Source organism: Strigops habroptila, chromosome 14, assembly GCF_004027225.2.
Source record: "Strigops habroptila isolate Jane chromosome 14, bStrHab1.2.pri, whole genome shotgun sequence".
Lineage (NCBI taxonomy): Eukaryota > Metazoa > Chordata > Aves > Psittaciformes > Psittacidae > Strigops > Strigops habroptila.
This window is the reverse complement of record NC_044290.2, coordinates 12308629-12327203: the sequence shown is the minus strand read 5'-3', so window position 1 is coordinate 12327203 and position 18575 is coordinate 12308629. Positions and strand designations below refer to the sequence as shown.

Here is an 18575-nt window from a genome sequence, read left to right as displayed (position 1 = left end):
GAGCCCAGCTCCTGCACCTTTGGGTGCAGCCTTGCGGGAGGCTGCTGCCCTCCATCACCTTCCCCTCTGCTCCCTGTCCCAGCCATGCCAGGAGAGCAGCTCATGCCCGCATCCAGCATCCCATCCCTGAGCAAAGTGCCTGGACAGACCTCTTCACATCTTTCTCCTCCCCATCCCTGCTCAAAGCCCTTGGGATGGCTGGGGGGATCTCAGCATCCCCCTGGATGGCTTAACAGCCCCGCTAGCATAGGGAGAGCCTGAGCCCCGCAGAGCCCAGCCCTCCATGCCCCTGGCTCAGTGGGGAATGACCAGACAGAACCATGCAGGCTGCAAAACACCTGGACAGGAACCCACTGGAGCCCAGCGCCCACCAACCTGGCACAGCCGAGAGGGGACGGGGCTGGGGGTGCTCCTGGGCAGGCCCAACCACCCCATGCAGGTGAGGGGGCTGCTGCCCGCGGCCAGCACCATGCAAAGAGGAGGCAGGATGGTGATGCGGGTGTCCTCAGGCAGGGACCACTGCCTGCCTCTGCCTCCCTGCCCAGCACCAGGCCTGCCTCCAGCATCGCATCACATCCCCTGCCCACAAGCCATGAGGAAAGCTCTCCCAGCCCGGCATCGGCCAGGAAGCAAGAACAGCAAGAAACAGCCCTGACCCTGAGCAAACCCCGGCAGAGAGGAAGGGGAAATGCCCACCCTCGGTGCTGGTACCTACCCAAAAGTACATCATCATGTTGGCAGCGGGGTGCTGAGTTGCTCCGTGGGATTGGCAGGAGGGTGATGGGCTGCTCCCCGATGCCGGCTGTGCTGGGCACCGCTGCTCCTTGGTCGGCTCTCTCCCCTCGGGTGCTCACTGTCCAGCTCCAGTGGCAAGGGCCAGCACAGACAAGCACCCTGTCTTCTCAGCTCCCTTTCTGGCACAGCGTGGTCACTTGCTGCGGGCTGCCGTGAGCTTCAGAGGCGGCTGCCAGCATCCGGCATGGTGCCGTGGGGTGGGCTGGAGAGCAGGGACCGGAGATGGACACAGGGCAGCCCCGGGGGTGCAGCGGGGCTTATCCGCCCCAGGGAAATAAACTGGGAGAGGGATGGAGAGAAACGAAACCCTCTCTGTTCTTTCAGAGCCCAGCGCAGGGCGAGTGCGCGGTGGGAGCCCAAGGCGAGCACCCGGGGGGCCGGGGCTGGGCGAGCAGCAGCGTGTGGGCTCCAGCGCAGCAGTGTGGGCTCCGCTGACACTCCGGAGCAGCCGATGTCCTGCCTCAGCATTTCTCAAGCTCCCTGTCAATAAGGGAATCCGTCCTTGCTCTCGCGGTTAACCTGCGAGGTGCCAGCCGCCTTCCGGCACCCCTGGTTTGCACAGCCACACGCTCTCCATCCCTGTTCCTGGCAGGCAGGGATGGTCAGCTGGGGTCCGGCAGGCCTGGCTGGGATGGGCTATCCTGGGGCATTGCCTGCTTTGCTGGATGCAGCCGAGCTGTGGCCAAAGCTATCCCCATGGGCAGAGCAATGGGGATGGTCCCTGAACAAACAGCTACCTGGGATGTGACCACCATGGTCTGCATGGGAACAGCACCCAGGAGCCCCAACAATGCCGGGGCACCGGCCGTCCCTCGCGCCCAGCATCGCACCCGGGTCCCAGCACAGACACGGCCCCTCGGCTCGTGGCTGCTCAGGCACTAAATCTCCGTCCCTCTGGGGCCCTGCTCAGTGACAGGACCGTGAGCGCTCGACTGGGAGTGAGGGAATAAATAAGAATAAGGGGAGGCACAGGAACAAGAGGGGCGGCAGATCGGTCTCTGGGGCCACGCTGGCTCTGACACCTCCAGCCCCGTAATCATATTCAAAGCAGAGCCGCGCTGAGGCATTTCTCCTCCAGCACAGCAATAAAAGAAAGCAACACTCTCAATAATTCAGCACCAGGAGAGGGTGATAAAGCAGAGAAGCCACCACTGCAGGCAGCTGGGATGGGGGGCTTCCCACTCCCTCTTATATCTTGGTGATCAAAACCCTCTCCTCCTCCTCCTCTGTGCCCTGCAAGCACAGCCCCAGCTGTGCCCTGAAGCCCCACAGCCTGCTGGACCCCCACACCGCTGCATGGGACATGCTCTTGGTGTGTGCTGGAGGCAGAGACCTGGGGCAGAGGGGCCCACTGCAGCAGAACAAACCCCCTCCCATCAACACACAAGCCACAACCTGGGGTCACTGGGCAGGGAGGCAACACCATCCTGGAGCCAGCTCAGCTGCCCAGCACAGGTCCCCTTCCAGTGCTGTTTCAGCTTTCTCCCACTTCAGCATCTCCAGCTCCACATCCACAGCCCCCCTCTCCCCAAGGCGTCTTTGCAAACAGCGCCCGTCACCCGCAGCCATGTCCCAACTCTCCCATCCAAATCAGTGCCAGGGCTGCTCAGCCGCAGGACACGGACGCTGCTGAGGACACGTCACCTCTCCAGACACAATCACACGGCCAAGGCCTCCAGGCACCTGCTGTCCAGCCTACAGCATCCCCAGGGACCGACCCAAGTGCCACCAGCCCCACTGCTGCCGACCGGCACATTGCCCCCCCAGCCGAGCTTCATCCCAATGATCCGGCTCATGCTGCCACCCCCTGCTCCCACTGCTGCACAGGCACCTCTGGACCAGTGTCCTCCATCAGCATCCTCATCCCCAGCCCCTTGTCTAATCTGTGCTCCTCTGTTTTAACCACTGAGGCCATGGGGGAGTGCTGTACTCAGGGTTTGAGCTATACTCAGCAGGATGGACCTCTGGGGGGACGTCGTCCCCCCACCCTGCGATGAGACTAGAGTCTACTGCCGTGAAGCAAAGCAACGAGAGGTTATGATGGGAAGGAGCCATCCCCATCTGCCTAGTGGGCACTGGGCTGGCCCCCTGTGCACATGCACAAGCCATCGCCTGCCTGAGCTGGGTCTCAGCCCGGATGACACCATGAACTGGCATGACGCAGCATGGGCTGCAGGACCCTGGGGCAAACTTCACTCGCAGCAGACAACTGCCAGGTCAGGGCAGGACCTGGGACTGGTGTCATTGTGGTAGGGGCAGGGTACCCTCCACAGGCTTCCCCAGGAGCCGCACAGAGCACAGACAGACAACATCAGCACACACGGACAGCTCACAGACACCGCAGCCCTCGTGCCACTCACGTCACACCTGTGCGGGGGCTCAGTGCCCGCTGAGTGCTGGGTGCTGGCGGAGGGGAGCCTCAGCCACCCCTAGCACAGGCTCTGCCCCGTCCCACCCAGCCCTGCCCCGCAGCAGCAGCGCCCAGCACCTGCCCCTCGCATGCAGGTTTCAGCATGCAGCTCTCAGCATGGCCCTGGGGGGACGCCAGGCCCTGAGCGCAGCAGCTCGGGCTGCGCAGCCACTGCCCAAGCCCCAGAGCAGCCCCTTGGCTCTGCACCGAACGCCTCGTACCTTTTGTTCAGCCCAGCTCCTCCTGCGGTGCTCGCGCTGGGCTCTCTAAGGAGAGACAAGAAAGAGAAGAAAGGATTAAAATCAATGATCATCATCACTAACCTGCTTACAGTCAATGCCGTTTGCTCATTGACTGGCAAAACGTTCGGATACGAGTAGGAACCTGAGGATGAGCTCCCGGCGCGCTGGGAAACCTGCCTGAGGTAAGAGCCATGGGGTGGCTGAGCCCTGACACGGGGCAGCAGCAGCAGCTGCCTGCGCTTCACACGGGGCAATGGGAGCAGGAGCCTGCTCCAGCTCTGACAGTGCACCCCAACCCTGCCAGCTCCTACGGACCGCAGGCCCCTTCCTCAGCTTCCCTGGGGGTCTGCAAGCACAGCCCCGGCCCCGCATGGAGCCCACGGGTTCAGATTGGACACAGCCGTTGCCAAAGTGATGGACACAGTGAGTTCAGCCCAAGCCCCCTGCACGCACCAAGGATGCTGCGGTGTCCCTGCCTTGCTCCCGGCATAGTCCCACGAGGCGTGAGCCCTGCAGCTCCCGGCACTGCTGCCCCAGCTCCAGGCCCTTCCTGGAGAACATCGCCAAATTTCAAAGAAAACTTCCTGAAAGCTGCACTTCAACTAATTAGCTTTTGCAGCATTGCCAGCACAAATGTTCATAAATCATGTCAGACCCTCAGAAATAACGAGAACAGCTTACACATCACGAGAGTGTTTTTAAAAGAGTTAAGCCAGTGCTGTTCATGTTTGTTAATCGCTTCTTTGGGGACCGGGAGGTGTCGAGCCCTGCAGCAGCAGCAGCGGCTCTGCCATCCAGTGTGGAGCTGCTGTGCTCCTTCTAGAGCATCACCCCACAAGGCAGCACCCTACAACAAGGCAGCTCTGGGTGCTGGGACTGTGTGCTTGGGCCCGAGTGAGCAGACACTGCCCCAAGCCCATGTCCAGATCCCTGTGAGCGTTTGGGTGTCCGGAGGCCCAACCATGCACGGTGGTGGCTCTGGAATAGCGGAGCTGGTTCCCAAGCACCTCTGTTAGCAAACACGGCTCTCAGCCGCACAGCAGGATAATCAATTATGGTAATTCCTGCCTCAATGAAGCAGATTCATGGAGGAGCACAGCTCATTAGGCTGGTGCTGACTTCCATTAGTGCTCTTATGATAAAAACCCTCCAGAAAGCTCTCGCCCAGCCAGACTTGGCATTTTCCAGGCTCAGGAGTCTCCCTTCCCGGCCCCTCCGCCAGGGCGGACTTGGCTGTGGGGCATGAGAGCCGTAGAAAAGTTGGTTGGAAAGTCCCTGGACCCCGGCACCAAGGGGGCACGGTGCAGGCTAACGGAGCCTCCTTCCTCCAGCCACCGCTCCCGAGGTTTTCCTTGGCTTTGCCAAGAAAGCACTCACAGGGTCCTCGGGAAGCAGGAGACGGCACAGCGGGAGCAGAGAGCCCCAGCGTGTGCTGTGGTGGGTTTGGGTGTGCTGGGAGCCCAGGCAGCCGCTTTGGCCATGAATAATTGAAGGGCGCTCACTCTCCTTGGGGAGGAACGGTGATGAGTAAAGTCTTGTTTCCCAAACACGCTTCCCAAGGTAGGCGCTTTCTGAGAACCTCCCCAGAGCACCGTGGGGCCCCAGCAGCCGGGATGTGCTGGGAAAGCTCCTGGAGCCCGGCGCCAGCACAAATCTCCAGTGGTCCTGAGCACCGCAGGGACTGGGATGCTCCAAACCGCCCTGTTCCACGCATGTGCCAAACAGGAGAGGAAAAACCCTGACAGAGCACTGATGGGAGGTGGGATAGGAGCAGCTCCAGGCGGTCGGGATCAGCGTTCCTGGGAGTGTCTTGCCCCTGCTCCCGCTTTTCTGGCTGAGCTCCAGGCTGGTACCTCACAGGGACCCACATCCCAATCAGGTGAGCCCAACACAGGCAGCTCACCACTAAAAGCCAACCTGGCCAAAACCACCTGGATCCAGAGCCCTGGTGCTGCACCCTAACAACCCCCATATCCCCACACCACAACCATGGGGCAAACCCCATGGCAGGCCTGGGCTCACCGCCCTGCTCTGCTAGGAAACTTCTCCGTAGTTTGTCAAAGTACATTTTGACCCCCCTTCCTCCCACCAAAAACCCTAAATTAATTTTGCTTTTAATTAAATTCATTAGCAAGGATTATCTGGCTGAGGAAAAATAATATCCTGCCCCTCCCCCAGCAGCCCTCTCTATTTATATCCCCTATATACATAAGCAGCAGCGAATATTTCTTTATGGGCCATTAAGGGTTTAGTGTTTAATTTATAAGCGTGTTCTCTGGTGGGCAGGATGGCCGGGCAGAGTCAACACTTCTAATTAAATGAGAAGGGTTTTTTGTCACTAGGACAGACCAAGCGCCTGCTCCCGCAGCTCTGGGGTATGTGGCAGGCCCTACATGGGGCTGGGTCCCCCCGTGCAGCTCTCGGGGTGTTTCACCACCATTGGCTGTGGTGATGCTGAGCAACCTGCGGCTCCCCCCACCCATCTCAAGGGAGACCCATCTCTCTTGGCAAGGGACAACTGGAGCCCATCAGCACACAGGGAGTGTTGGTGCCCCCCCAGTATCCCAGTCCTAACTCTGGTTACCAACACACCAGCCTGAGCAGTTGCTCTGAATCTTTCAGCCAAAATCCTTGCTGCAACTTCTGCCCATTCCCAGCACTTCCACAATTCCTCCCGTCCGATGCCTGTGGCTCTCGCAGTATCATCACCTCCTCCCTCCCAGCGTGCTGCACTCCCAAGGACAAAATGCTTCAGACACATACATCACCCGTGAACCACAGAATCCCAGACTGGTTTGTGTTGGACCTTAAAGCTCCTCCAGCTCCAACCCCTGCCCCGGGCAGGGACACCTTCCACTAGAGCAGGTTGCTTCAAGCCCCTGTGTCCAACCTGGCCTTGAACACTGCCAGGGATGGGGCAGCCACAGCTTCTCCGGGCACCCTGTGCCAGTGTCCCACCAACCTCACAGGGAAGATTTTTTTCCTAATATCTAATCTAAATCTCCCCGCTGCCAACTTAAACCTACTACCAGAGCCGGTGGCACCTGCCTGTCAGGCACTGCTGGAAAAGTCTGGCATTCCCAGCTCACCCCACTGGCATCCCTCCCACAGCCCCTTGTCCCATCCTGCAGCAGACACAGGGTCACGGGAGCGAAGGGGCAGTGTGTCCGTGCAGGGCTGGGCACGTCCTGGCCCCCACGGCTGCTCTCGGTGCTGTCCCGGCAGCAGCAGCCTCAGCTATTGGCAGCAGGAGAGCACAGTCCTTCCTGCCTGGAACGCGGAGCAGGGCGGCTCTGAGTAGGCAGGTTCCCATTAATGGAGTATTTTATCTTACAGGAGAGATTAAATCTCTGTACAGAGAAGCACAAAAGAGCTGAATCAGCAGCTGGCTGGGGGACGGCAGGTTTAGCCATAAGCATTTGGCACCAGCACAGCATGTCAGAGCTGCACCCTCCCATGGCTGTGCTCCACCAGGCAGCATCCAGCCCCGAGCACCCCACGCACCCTTCTCCCTGCCCCAAAGGAACCGCAGGCAGCGTGGGTCATGATGGGACCAGCCCTGGCCTCGTTGTACAGCCCGGCAGCCTCACGCCAGTCCTCTGCCATGCACCCAGTGAGCCGAGCACAGTGGCACTGGTGGGCTGCCTTGTCCCCTTCCCCATCATCTTAGCACAGCAAGGATGAGTTAGCAGGAGGTGTGGCCACTGTGCCCACAGGAATGTGCCAGGGACCAGCGTCCGGACCTCATCCCAGGCACAGCCCTCCGCAGGTAACACAGTCCCCAGTGCCTGCACCACGGTGGGTGCCCCTTGCAAAGCCATGTCCAAGCTCCCACGGACACGATTCCCACATCCAGTGTGGGTCTGCACTAACGACGCAGCCAAGAGGCCACTTGCTGCTCACACACACGCGTGCACACGAGGAGCAGGCGTGCGGGGGCTGGCCACTGCCGTGCGCCAGCAGCAGAGTGGTGATGGCACTGTGCCGCTCACTAAAAGCATGAGTGTCACTAAATCAATAATTCATTTACTTTAATGAGATAAGTACTTTGAAAACTAATTGCAAACCTGCTCCATTTACTCCAACCCGTTATAGCCTTTAATGTAAATGGCAGAAACGCTGCTGGAGGAAGGGGAAGGGCTTTTGGTGGGGGATAGTGTGTCATCCTTCCCCTTCTTCTAAGAAAGAGAAATATCAGCCATAAACAAGGACAGAAACCAAAGTAACTGGCCAAATCACCGTGTGGAAGTGCCGTGGTGAAGCAAGGGGAACACACAGCCCTGCTCCCAGGGCCACCTGCACATGCAGACCATGGAAGGGTCCACCAAGAAACACCCCAAAGGACCATCACTGGCACCAGGGAGACAACAGAGGGGCAGGAATACACCAAGCATATGGGAATGCCAAGCCCCAGCGAGCTGCTGAGAGCACCAGACAAAGAGAGAAACCACATCTGGGGCCCTGTCCTGTCCTGGCAGTGGCAGGACTCAGCTCTGCCCTAGGCAAGACCCTGGTGCTGTACGTCCTGGCACCAGGGCAGCAGCAGGGACGGAGCAGCAGATGGGATGGGGCACCACCATTCCCAGTGCAGCAGAGCCCCTGGCTGGACCATAGGCTGGCTGCTGCTCACACTGCAGGTGGTCACTGTAACAACCCACAGCTCGTTATAAACCCACTGCTGCATCGCTGGCACAGCATCCTCCAGCAGCACCAGCACCACCAGCCAGTGCAGGCAGCACTGGCAGGGGTGGGCAGGGGGGAGCAGGAGGTCAGGGGTATCCTGCCAGCCCCCCGGCACCATTCCTGAAAAGGAGCAAGCGGCTCCCGGCAGCGATGCCGATGTGTTCCTGAACGGCAGCGGGAGCTGGACGCCAAGAGCTCTCTCCTCGCTCGCTGGACCAAATGGCAGGTCATAAAACAGAACCGTGACAGAAGAGAAAATGTTCCAGAGTCCACAAGGACCAGTCCAGGGTAAATCCATCTGCTCAGCAATTTAGCTACAAAATCCTTTCCAATCATCAGTGCAGGAGGTCCTTCACCCCCAGTGCGCGGCTCTGGGCAGAGCGGTTCCCATTCCTGCAGCTGCTGGCACCTCACGTGGGGTCCTGGTGCTCAGTGATCCCACAGGTCCCACAGCCCCTCCGGTGGGGACACTCAAGGAGGAGCTCACGCCACTTTGAAGTGCGCCTGGGCCAACCCCATGCTCCAGGGACCCTCTTTCCAGCACTGCTGCAGCCGGTGGCAAAAGGGGACCCAAACCTTGGGTCCATGGGCAAGAGGGACAGCGTCTGAGCAAGCAGCTGGCAGGGACCCTGGGCAGAGGGACCCACAGTGGCACCGGCTGCATGGGCTCTTCCCTGAGCTGCTGGCTCGCTCAGATGGGACAGTGCACCATCCGTCCTGGGGTCCCAAATCCATTGCACCATTTGCAGGATGCAGGAGGGCTCCTGGGAAGCCCAAATCCCACCTGGACCTCCGTGACCAGCCCCGCAGCACCCAGCCGTGGCCCCCTCCTGCAGCTCTGCAGCAGCCAGCCAAGGAGCCATGGCCGATGAGAGACGGGATAATCCCAGTGTACTGCAGCAGCACAGACAGACCCGGAGATCTCCCTGCAGGCATCCCTGCGAATCCCACCCAACTGCTCCTGCTGCACAGAAAATCAATGGCAAGCATCTCAATTAATCACACCGGGGGCAAACTGATTAGGAGCCTAAATAAGGTCAACATGGTTGTCTGCTTATAGGGTAGGACCCCTTAATCATCATTTTATCTGCAACGGGCTGCGGAACCGGCAATCACACCATCCCTGAGAGCACGGGGGGATTTTCGCTGATCTCCTGCAGTCGCTAGGGCCAGGACAGCAGCTATGGCTCTGCCGTATGGAGCTGAATCCCACACGCAGCCACACGTACGAATTCCATACCCACCACATGCAGCTGCAGGACCCAACGTGGGCCTCAGCTGCCCACCAAGCCCAGCTGTCCCCTCTGACCCAGAGCAGGACAAAAGCAATTAAGTTCTGCTGCTCTAGGTGCAGTACATTCCCTCCTGACCCCAAACCCAACAGCTCACGCTGCATATTTGATTAGCCCTGTCATTATCTTAGATTGTATACCTGAAAATAGTGTTACTGGTCACAGCAGTGTGGAACCTCTGCAGAAACCCAGCCACAGGTCCCCTCTCAGCTGCCCTTGGCATCTGGAAATCCCTCGGGATGCTTCTCTGCTCCTGCAAGTGCCACCCATGCTCCTGTCTGCAAAACCACCCAGCATGGGCAGGAAGACACCCGAGGCCAGCAGAACTCATCCTCCCTGTGGGTCACCGGGCAGCCAGACCTGCACCCCAAACACAGCAGATGATTCCTTCCCACCCTGGGTTTAAGAGCAAAAGTACCCCGAGTCAGAGCAGTCCCCAGTGTGTTCTTTGGGGGAGCACATGCTCAGCTCGTCAGGGGCCAGTAACACTGTTTGCTTTGTCAATAGACTTCCCAACTGCAAGTGAAATCAATTCAAACTGGTGTTTTCTCAGTCAGGACTCCACTAACAGCATCCCTGCATCCCCCTCAGTGCTTGCTGAGAGCCACAGTTGATCACATCCCACCGGCCCTTCCAGGGCTAACGGCACTTTTCCCTCTCCCCATGCAGGGCGGTAGGAGCCCCAAGCCCCTCACCAGGGTGCCAGCTCTGACCACAGGGAAGACAGGGCCAGCACAAGGCTTGTCCCTTGCTGGATGGGACCCCGCAGAGGTCGTGCCTAGCAGCATCCATCCCTGTAAGCCACCGCGCACTGCCAGCGGCCCCCTCCAGCACCAGTGCCCCCCCCACCTCACGCCACTCCCTCCTGTTGTAAATACACTTATAAATATTATAATCTGATTTAATATTTAATATAGCCAGGTTAAATAAGCATTCCCAGCCCCATAAATTATCATTAACGGAGGGTTCTAATTGTGCTGTTGGGATCCTGCTTCATGACTTATTTAGAGGGCGGATGCTATTCCCATCCTTAGCTCCCCCGTACACCATAAATTAACCTGTGGCTCAACCTCTTTAGTGAGAACCTGATGGGACATGACAAAAGGAGACAGCTCCGCTCTGGGGGTGACCACTGACTGCTGGGATCACTATGGGATGGAGCAGGCTGGGAGACAGGAACCAGAGCTGCCGGAGGAGCCTGCGGGAATGCTGAGCAACCCTGCAAGAGGATTAGACCATGGGAGAAGAGCCACCATACCGGGGTGTCCTGAGCTGTTGGCACCTGGAGCAGAGGTAGGGCACCCACAGGCGAGTGGCAGCCGCCCGGTGTGGGGTTTCTGCTTGGACCCTGTTGCCCAGAGCTGCAGCAGCAGCAGCACAAGGGCATGAAATGTGGCCGGATGAGTGGAGGACGGGGGAGGCTTTTATCCTCAACACAAACCTACTGCAAAATTGATTGGAAACAATAGCAAAAACCAAAAAAGAAACAAAACCCCAAACCACTGAAAACCCGGACCGCGGGAACTGGCCGGGGGCAAGCGCTTTGAAAGCACGGATCTGAGGCACAGAGGACAAGTAAAGTGCAGGAAAACCTCCGTGTGAGAGTGTTTTCCCCTCAAGGGATGCGCTGATGCATTGCTTAAGAAAAAAAAAAAAAGGAGAAAAAAAATAAAAGGTTTGGGTTTTGCTTTCTATAGCTTAATTTCATCTGGAAATGAAAAACTACAAAAGTAAATGGAAGGAGCCCTCACCAGCGAGCGCAGATGCTGCGCCACAGCCCCTGGGCTGGTTTTGCTGGCAAATCCTCTGCGGGGCAGGATGAGAGCTCCAGGGAGCAGCTCTGTGCACCCAGCTCCGGATGGACACGCTCCCGCAGCCCGGGAGGAGTGGGAATGCCCGAGGGGAACCTGGGCACTGTCCTGCTCCCTACGTGCCTCTGTCCTCAGAGGACATCCCATGTCCTCTGGCCATGCGGGCAGTGGTCCAGGACAGCCCCATAGTGGGCACACCAGCAGCTCTCCTTCCACCACCCCAATGCCTCCCGCAGGCCCTGGCACCAAGCGTGTTAGCATCAATCCCTCCATCTGGGATTGAGTTTCCATCCAGTGAGAGCTGGGAACAAGCCCATGGTTTCCATTTCATCTCCACACCAGTTTCTCCTGCTCAAGTCAGTGCATTAACCAAAGGGAATGGCCAAGTATTAATGCCAATGAGGCAGCAGCATGGAGCCCCTCGGCAGCACCGGGGCAAAGGGGAACCTGTCCTGTCTGAGGGGCTTCCCCATAGCTGGGGAAGGAGCACAAAGGCTGGGACAGCGCCTTAGCACTGATGTCCACACACCAAAGCCTGAATCCCTCCTGCAAGCAGCCAGTCAGCGCCCTCCAGTACACCGTGAGCATCGCTCAGCACAGCCACAGGGGGCCTGGGACCCCCCAGCAGCATCACCAGTGGGTCACACATGCAGGCAGGATGCCTGCAGGTGTCACTGACACATAGGCACTTCTTCCAACCCCTGTTCATTGCAGCCAGCAGCTCAGACTCTCAACAAGTTGGCTGGGAGGAGTACCCTGTGCTGGGAAACATGGAGAGATCCCAGCCCCAGGGAGGGTCACAGCAGAGGGGACATGCGGGACCCTGAGGTGACAGCCCCTCCAGAGCAGTTTTGGTGTCTCTGGCATGTCTATTCCAGGTCCTGCTCAGCAGAACCAGGGGACCCTCCCCGAGACACATGCTCAGGGTGGCCCCGGCCAGAGCCAGCCCCGGCTCTGGGCTGCAGCTCTACAGAAAATGGTGTATTTTATCTTTATCTGTCAGGATTTATATAAAAAGGGGATAGTTCAGCTCTAAATGTAATGAGTTGGAAGAATAGCCCTCCAGTGGCTTCCTCCAGCGAGCACAGCATCAATAACATCGATTGCTAAAACTAACTAATAACCCTGGCCCAGCACTGGGGAGCATTCCCCCTGTACAGGTTCCCAAAACACCCCCTTGCACCCAGTTAGCCTGGGAATGGCCAGTGGGAGCCCTGGCAGGGAAAGGGGAGGATGAGGATGGGCACAGCCCCCAGCACAGGGTGTGACAGGTCCCAGTGCTGCCGGAGGGGCAGGATGAGGGGATGGTAGTGCACAAAGCCTGGGCTCAGGGCTGGCAGGAGGGAAGAGCCAGGAGGGGATGGATGGGGAGGTAGGCAGAAAATTCCCTTCAGATTCATACTCCCCTCCTGCACCCACAGCCGCGGGCCTGGGCTGGTCCGGTCCCAGCACTGCCGGGTCCCCCCACCCTGCCCAAACCACACAGGGTGAAGCCACAGGCTATGGCTCTGCAGGAGGTGGTGACCGATGGGAGCAGGGAACCAGCATGTGTGCCTATTGTCCTGCTCTGCACACTTGGGATTTGAAATCCCGGGAAGCCACTACAAGACACGATTCCTCCAGGCTCTGGAAACAAATGAGAGGGGACTTGTAAAGTCCTCATGTTCCATTTCTCTGACCCCTATCTTTTCTACCCTTGTGCCTTTCCAAAGAGGCACAGGGACGCATCTCTGCATCCCCCAGAGAAGGCTAGAGCTGAGATACCACTGGGATAGCCTGCGATCACCCAGACAGGTATCACCGGCACAGCCCTCTCCTGCTTCCATCTTGCTGAGCTTCCAGAAAGGGAACAAAAAACTAAACAGGGAGGGAAATGATAGAACACCAGCCTGCAGTGAGGGAGAGCGAGTTACTTAGCCTGCTGGAAATAAGTCTAACTTGATAGAAGAAATAAAGTGTTTCAAAATTAATGACGTGAACATCAGCCCTGATCACAGGGATGTTAAACTACAGTTACTTGACTGCAAATTTACCTCGTGCACATGCCCAAGTCAGAGCGAGCACAGATATCTCCAGCACCGAAACGCCCTTACAAACCCATCCAGGAAGGGAGAAACACACACTGTTCCTGTAAAAGTAATTCTAAACCCCCAGAGACTCTTGTCCTGATGTTGGCAGGGCCTCTGCCAGAAACTGCCATCGAAAACAAATTAGTCCATGGAGCACGATGCTCTGCAAGCGAGGTCACTGCGGCGAGCGAGCAGGTCCCTGCTGCCACGGCAAGCATCACCATGAGCATCACCATCAACATCATGGCTCCTTACCCCTCTGCCCCACCAGAACCTCTCCCAAAGCCCCACGGGTGCTAACAGGCTGGAGGAACACATGTACACAGGTGTGATAGGAGGGGACGCACGTATGTGGATAAGGCATCGCATGCGGCGCAGCAAGAGCAGTGTTATTCGTAAATGACTCTTAATCAACAAGCCTCTCAGCAACGGATCTGGTGTTACCCCAGGCAGGGACGATGGTGAGCTCCATCCTTCCACTTTTCAATTGCATCTTCAGGGAAGGAAGCAGAAGCTGGCCAGGGTGAATTAGCGAGACTTTTGTCACGTTTAATATCAATTCATTTTGCAGACTGCTGATGCAGCGGGATTTCACAGCTCGGAATTTATAGTTCTTTTGAGAGACATGCGCAAAAAAGACGGAAGTAACCACCCTGCCACCAGCACAAAGCCATAAACTCCACCGGGAAAGAGCAGGAGTCTGGAGGGACCCTTGAGGACCCTCCAGGGGAGCAGAGCTCAGCATTAGGGGGCCACAGCACCCAGTTCTGCACTTTCAGGAGTGCACCAAAGGCTCCCACAGGCCCAAGTACCCGTGTCCCTGCCCGCAGCACTCCTGCCCGCGCCACCAGCGGCTCCGGAGCACAGGCACTGGCAATAACGGAGCCGTTATTACACAGCGTTATTCAGCCCCAAGGGGGTTTTATGCAAAATGACACACAATATAAATGACTGTTGTAAACAGAGAGTTTAATAAAGGGCTGTGTGCGAATTTACAGCCTCCCCAAGGATAATTAAAATTATTTATCTACTTACCTAGCTAGCCGCTGGAGCAGTCTATTAATTATTATCTATTATACAGGGCCTGTTTTGCATGCTGCCAGTGCATTGCCTCCCTCCAGCATCCCTCATGGACGCACTGCAGCACGCGGAGGGCTGTGGGCAGCGCTGCCACGCTCCAGGGTGCTACTGGACTGCCTGGGCACCTCACACCTCTCTGGAGCACCTTGGTCCGTCAGGATCATAGAGTCACGGACTGGTTTGGGTTGGAAGGGACTTTAAAGCTCATCTAGTTCCAACCCCCTGCCACAGGCAGGGATACCTTCCAGTAGAGAAGGTTGCTCCAAGCCCTGTCGAACTTGGTTTAGGTGTTTCTGCACCAGGGAGACCCTGCCTGGCTTTATCAAGCAACAGTTCCCAGCTGCAGGGCTGGGAGCAGAGGCAGAGCCCTAGGCACAGTGAGGGATGATGGAGATGATTCCCTCCCAGCCCAACTCACCAGGGACGAGCGGATGGAGATGCCACCAGCATCCCAGGGCCATGCAGCAACTTGGAGACTCAGCAGCCTCTGCTGCTCCGCTCCCTGCCTGCCCACAGCACAGAGGGGATATTGAGGTGCTCCGCAGGGAGCCCAGGTCAGGAGAGCCAAACACACCTTCCTGAACGACTGGTGCAGGGCACAGCAGCCGCCCCGCAGCCTGGTGTGGTGCTACCTGCTCCTCTCTATTTACTAGTGTGACAGAGCAATCATCAGCACGGAGGCACTGGGATCCCCCTGCTCCTCTCTGCATGTAAAGAGACCTCAGGGGCTCTGGTGTGCGGATACTGAACATTGGTTTATTGGCTTAATAAACCCAGGTGATGCTGCCAGACTCTCTAAACCGGCTGCAAGCGGGAGCGGGCAGAGCTGGTACCAAGAGCCCACGTGGGGCTGCCCTCGCTTGTCAGGAGCACAGGATCCAGCTGCTCGATGGCACCACGGGCACCACGAGCTGTCGGCTCCCGCCAACATGCCATTAATCACAGCTGCAATTGCTCTCCCTGCCCCATCGCTGCAGTGGCACTGGTGCTGCTGCCAGCACAGGCACTGCTGGGAGCCCCATGGCCCCTGGGGACACACTGGGACACTGTTCTCAGGCACCATGCAGCCAGCAGCACCTTTCCCCTCAGCTGACCAAGCTCCAACGGGTCCAGAGGTGCTGGCTGGTGGCACTGGGCAGGACTAGGATGGCCCCGGGGGTTAGTGGCAGCTCAGCACAGGAGCACATCATGAGATGTGCAGCCGTGAGAGCAGTTCCATCATCAGCTACAGCCCCTGAGCAGCAAAGGGCTCCTCTGCCTCCACCCCATGGGTCCTGCCTCGCAGCAGTGCCTGCACTGCTCTGACCCCGTGCAGCTGCACTTCCAGCCTCACAATCTAATAAAGAGCCATGTGATCAAATTCCAGGTCATTACTCCAGGACAGAGACCCCTCTGCTGCCGGCAGCGAGAGCTCCAAGCCAATTAAAGCCAGCGCAGTGCTGCCGCCCGCCACGTGCGGGGCCCAGCCTTGCAATAAGCAAGATACAAAAATGTTAATAGAAGTGCTTAAAGGCCGTGCCAGGGGATTGTGGTAAACAAGGGCATGAGGCGGGTGCAGCTTCTCAGGCTCGGCTGCGAGGCAGCACTGATAAAAGGCAGCTCTGAGCCCTGCATCAGCCTAGGACAGGCTGCGGGGAGAGTAGCTTGAGTGTTTCCTCCTAAAACCCTTGGTGAGGACCCTGCAGGCAGCCCAGGGGAGAGGAAGAGAGCCCTCTGCCCCAGCTCTGCTCTCCTGCCACTCCAGGACCACTGGCGTGGGGACAAATCTCCCCATGGGAGAGGGCTCAGTGACAGTCCCCACACAAGGGGCAAGGTTTCAGTACAGGGAATCCCAGCCCAGCTCCAATCACACACCCTGCAGTGCACCCACACTCCGGCACTTGCAGACACGTTTCAGACATAAAGTACCAAATAAAATCCCCATAACCAAGCTGGAATCGACTCTGCAGGAGGAGTCGATGTGTTTAGCACCACGGCTGGGCACCGCTGGCTCCCTGCGCTGCGCTGTCGGCATCAATACATCGACGCAGGGCTCCTGCGGGGAGGGGGCAGAGCCCTGGCGGTGCAGAGGGGATAGGGACGGCATCAACAGGCAGTGGCTGAGCCAACAGAGCCCCTGGGACCTGGGGACAGGCAGCTCAGGGGCCTGTGCTCATGGGATCAGGATTTGAGAGCATGTGCTAACATAGCCCAGGAGCAATTCCTGCACCCCAGGCAGATCATTGCCATGGGACAGAGCTGCTGTGCTGAGGATGGCCAGGCAAGAGACCCGGCCCTGTGATGCTCAGCCATGAGCACAGCAGTGCCCAGCGGCACAGCTGACAAGGCAGCACCAACAGCCCATCAAACCACGTGGGAAAGGATGTGACCAGAGATACCTTTAACATGCTGTCCTGGCACCCTCTTGAGCCCCTGGCCACTGCCAGGAGCCGGCGTGACTCCCAGGAGGCTTAGAAGGGCCTCATGCACAATGCGGATGGGATTCCTGCCAATGCTCCTGCCCCACACCCTGGTGCAGCGATCAAAGCAGTGCAACCCTCCCAAGCCCCTACCTCCCCAGGGTTCCACCACGCTGCCAGCACGGCTCTGTGTCAGCACACCCCACAGCGCTGCCTCCTCCTGCCGCTGCTCACAGCCCCAGCCCCAGGATATTTATTGTTCCTCCCTCCTAACCCAGGGCCGCTCGCACTCCATTAGAGAGCTCACGCCGCGGCGCAGATCCGTTTAGCTTGCAGAAAAAGCAGCCTCGCAGGAGAAACCCACCCGGCGCTGCCCGCGGGATGATGGACGATTATGGACCATCTGCACTTTCAGAAGAGGAGAGATTTATGAGTGGCACAGACAGCCAGAAGAGTGTCCATTACTATAACTCACTGGCCTCTCTGGAGATATTGGAACCGGGCTCCGCTGCTGCAGCGGGAAAGCCCAGGTTAAGCGCTGGCAGGAAGGAAAATCAATTATGTTTTTTTAATACAGTGCTGGCAGTGGGCGGGGGAGGGGGGGGCAGCCGGGGACCCCCAAGCACAGCACTGGGGGGGGTCCCAACCGCCCTGGTCCTGCTCGTGTGTGCTCAAGTGGCCATAGGCAAACCACCAAGGCTCCTCATGGCCACCCATGATGAGGACAGTGGTGTTGAGCATGAGCAGGATCAGGCTTTGGGAGCCAAAGACACAGGTACCATGCAACATCCTCATCTTGAGGGGTCTCAGCTATAACTTACAGAGGGCCTGGGGCCACCCCTCTCTCCCTCAGCAGCAACATCCACAGTCACCTTCTGCTTTAACTAGGAACAGCACAAGGAAGGAGGAACCTCAGGGGAGCAAACCAGTAATTTCAGATAACCTCAGTCAAACACTCTGCAGAGACTTTGTGGCCCTCTCCCTACCAGGTCTGGTCCCCCCACAATGGGTCTGTTGGGGGGCTCCTGCCATGGCTGGGGACACAGCAGCAGCACTTTCCCCACATCCTCTCAGCAGCCAAGAGCTGCCCGATCGATGCATCCTCCCATGCCAGCCAGCACCAGTATTTTACACAACAGAAATAAAGAGACAAATCATTACTTAGGGGGGCATGAGCAAGAACCTCTTGGCAAAGCCCATCACTGCCCTGCCCTTCTACCGCTGACAGGGAGCAGTGGGGTTCCACGCAGGAGGGATGCTCAGCTCCCAGTGACCCAGGACAACGTGGTCCAGAGCACACAGTCAGGTCCTGCAGCCCTTTAGAAGATCCAGCCCCAGCAAGGAGGATGCAGACATGATACAGGAGCCTCCTCCACATCCAAGCGCCCACCTGGGCACACGGAGCTGCAGGTCAGAACCAAAAAGCTTTGCAAATCCTGTATCCAACATGAAAAGCAATTTCCCAAACTGGTTTTTGCATCTGCAGAGCAGCTTCCCACCAGGAGCCGTAGGCAGCCGAGGCCAAGGATGGCTCCCACTGTTCAGGCTGCTTTGAGCTCCTATTCCAAGACACAGCAAGAAAGGACCAGCCTCTCATTCCAGAAGAGCTGGTGAGCACCGAGTCAGTGCCGTGACTCGGTGACTGCCAAGGAGAGCCACCCGCAGCCCTGCTTGATGGAAAACTGGGATCTGACAGCACCCAGCCTGCGGCTCGCAGCAAGCACAGAGGATGCCTATGGCACAGAGAGGTATTGTGCGTACAGGACCCCAGGGACAGAGATGGGCCCCAAGGGA

General features: G+C 58.1%; 1 protein-coding gene across 28 annotated transcripts in view; it reads right to left on the bottom strand.

Moving 5' to 3' along the window:
• The window catches only part of RBFOX3 (RNA binding fox-1 homolog 3), a 140687-nt gene that overhangs the window by 25970 nt on the left and 96142 nt on the right, over positions 1-18575 (bottom strand). For 25 of the 28 annotated variants that reach the window (XM_030505973.1, XM_030505979.1, XM_030505993.1 and 22 more), the window contains one exon: positions 3427-3471. Coding sequence is in view for 3 of the 28 variants with exons in the window: in XM_030505985.1 (XP_030361845.1) it covers positions 716-733 (18 nt within the window). In the remaining 25 variants the exon portion in view is untranslated. Of the gene's footprint in view, positions 1-715; positions 1276-3426; positions 3472-18575 lie in introns of those variants that run through there. The other 3 variants (XM_030505985.1, XM_030505984.2, XM_030505981.1) reach the window with 2 other exon arrangements.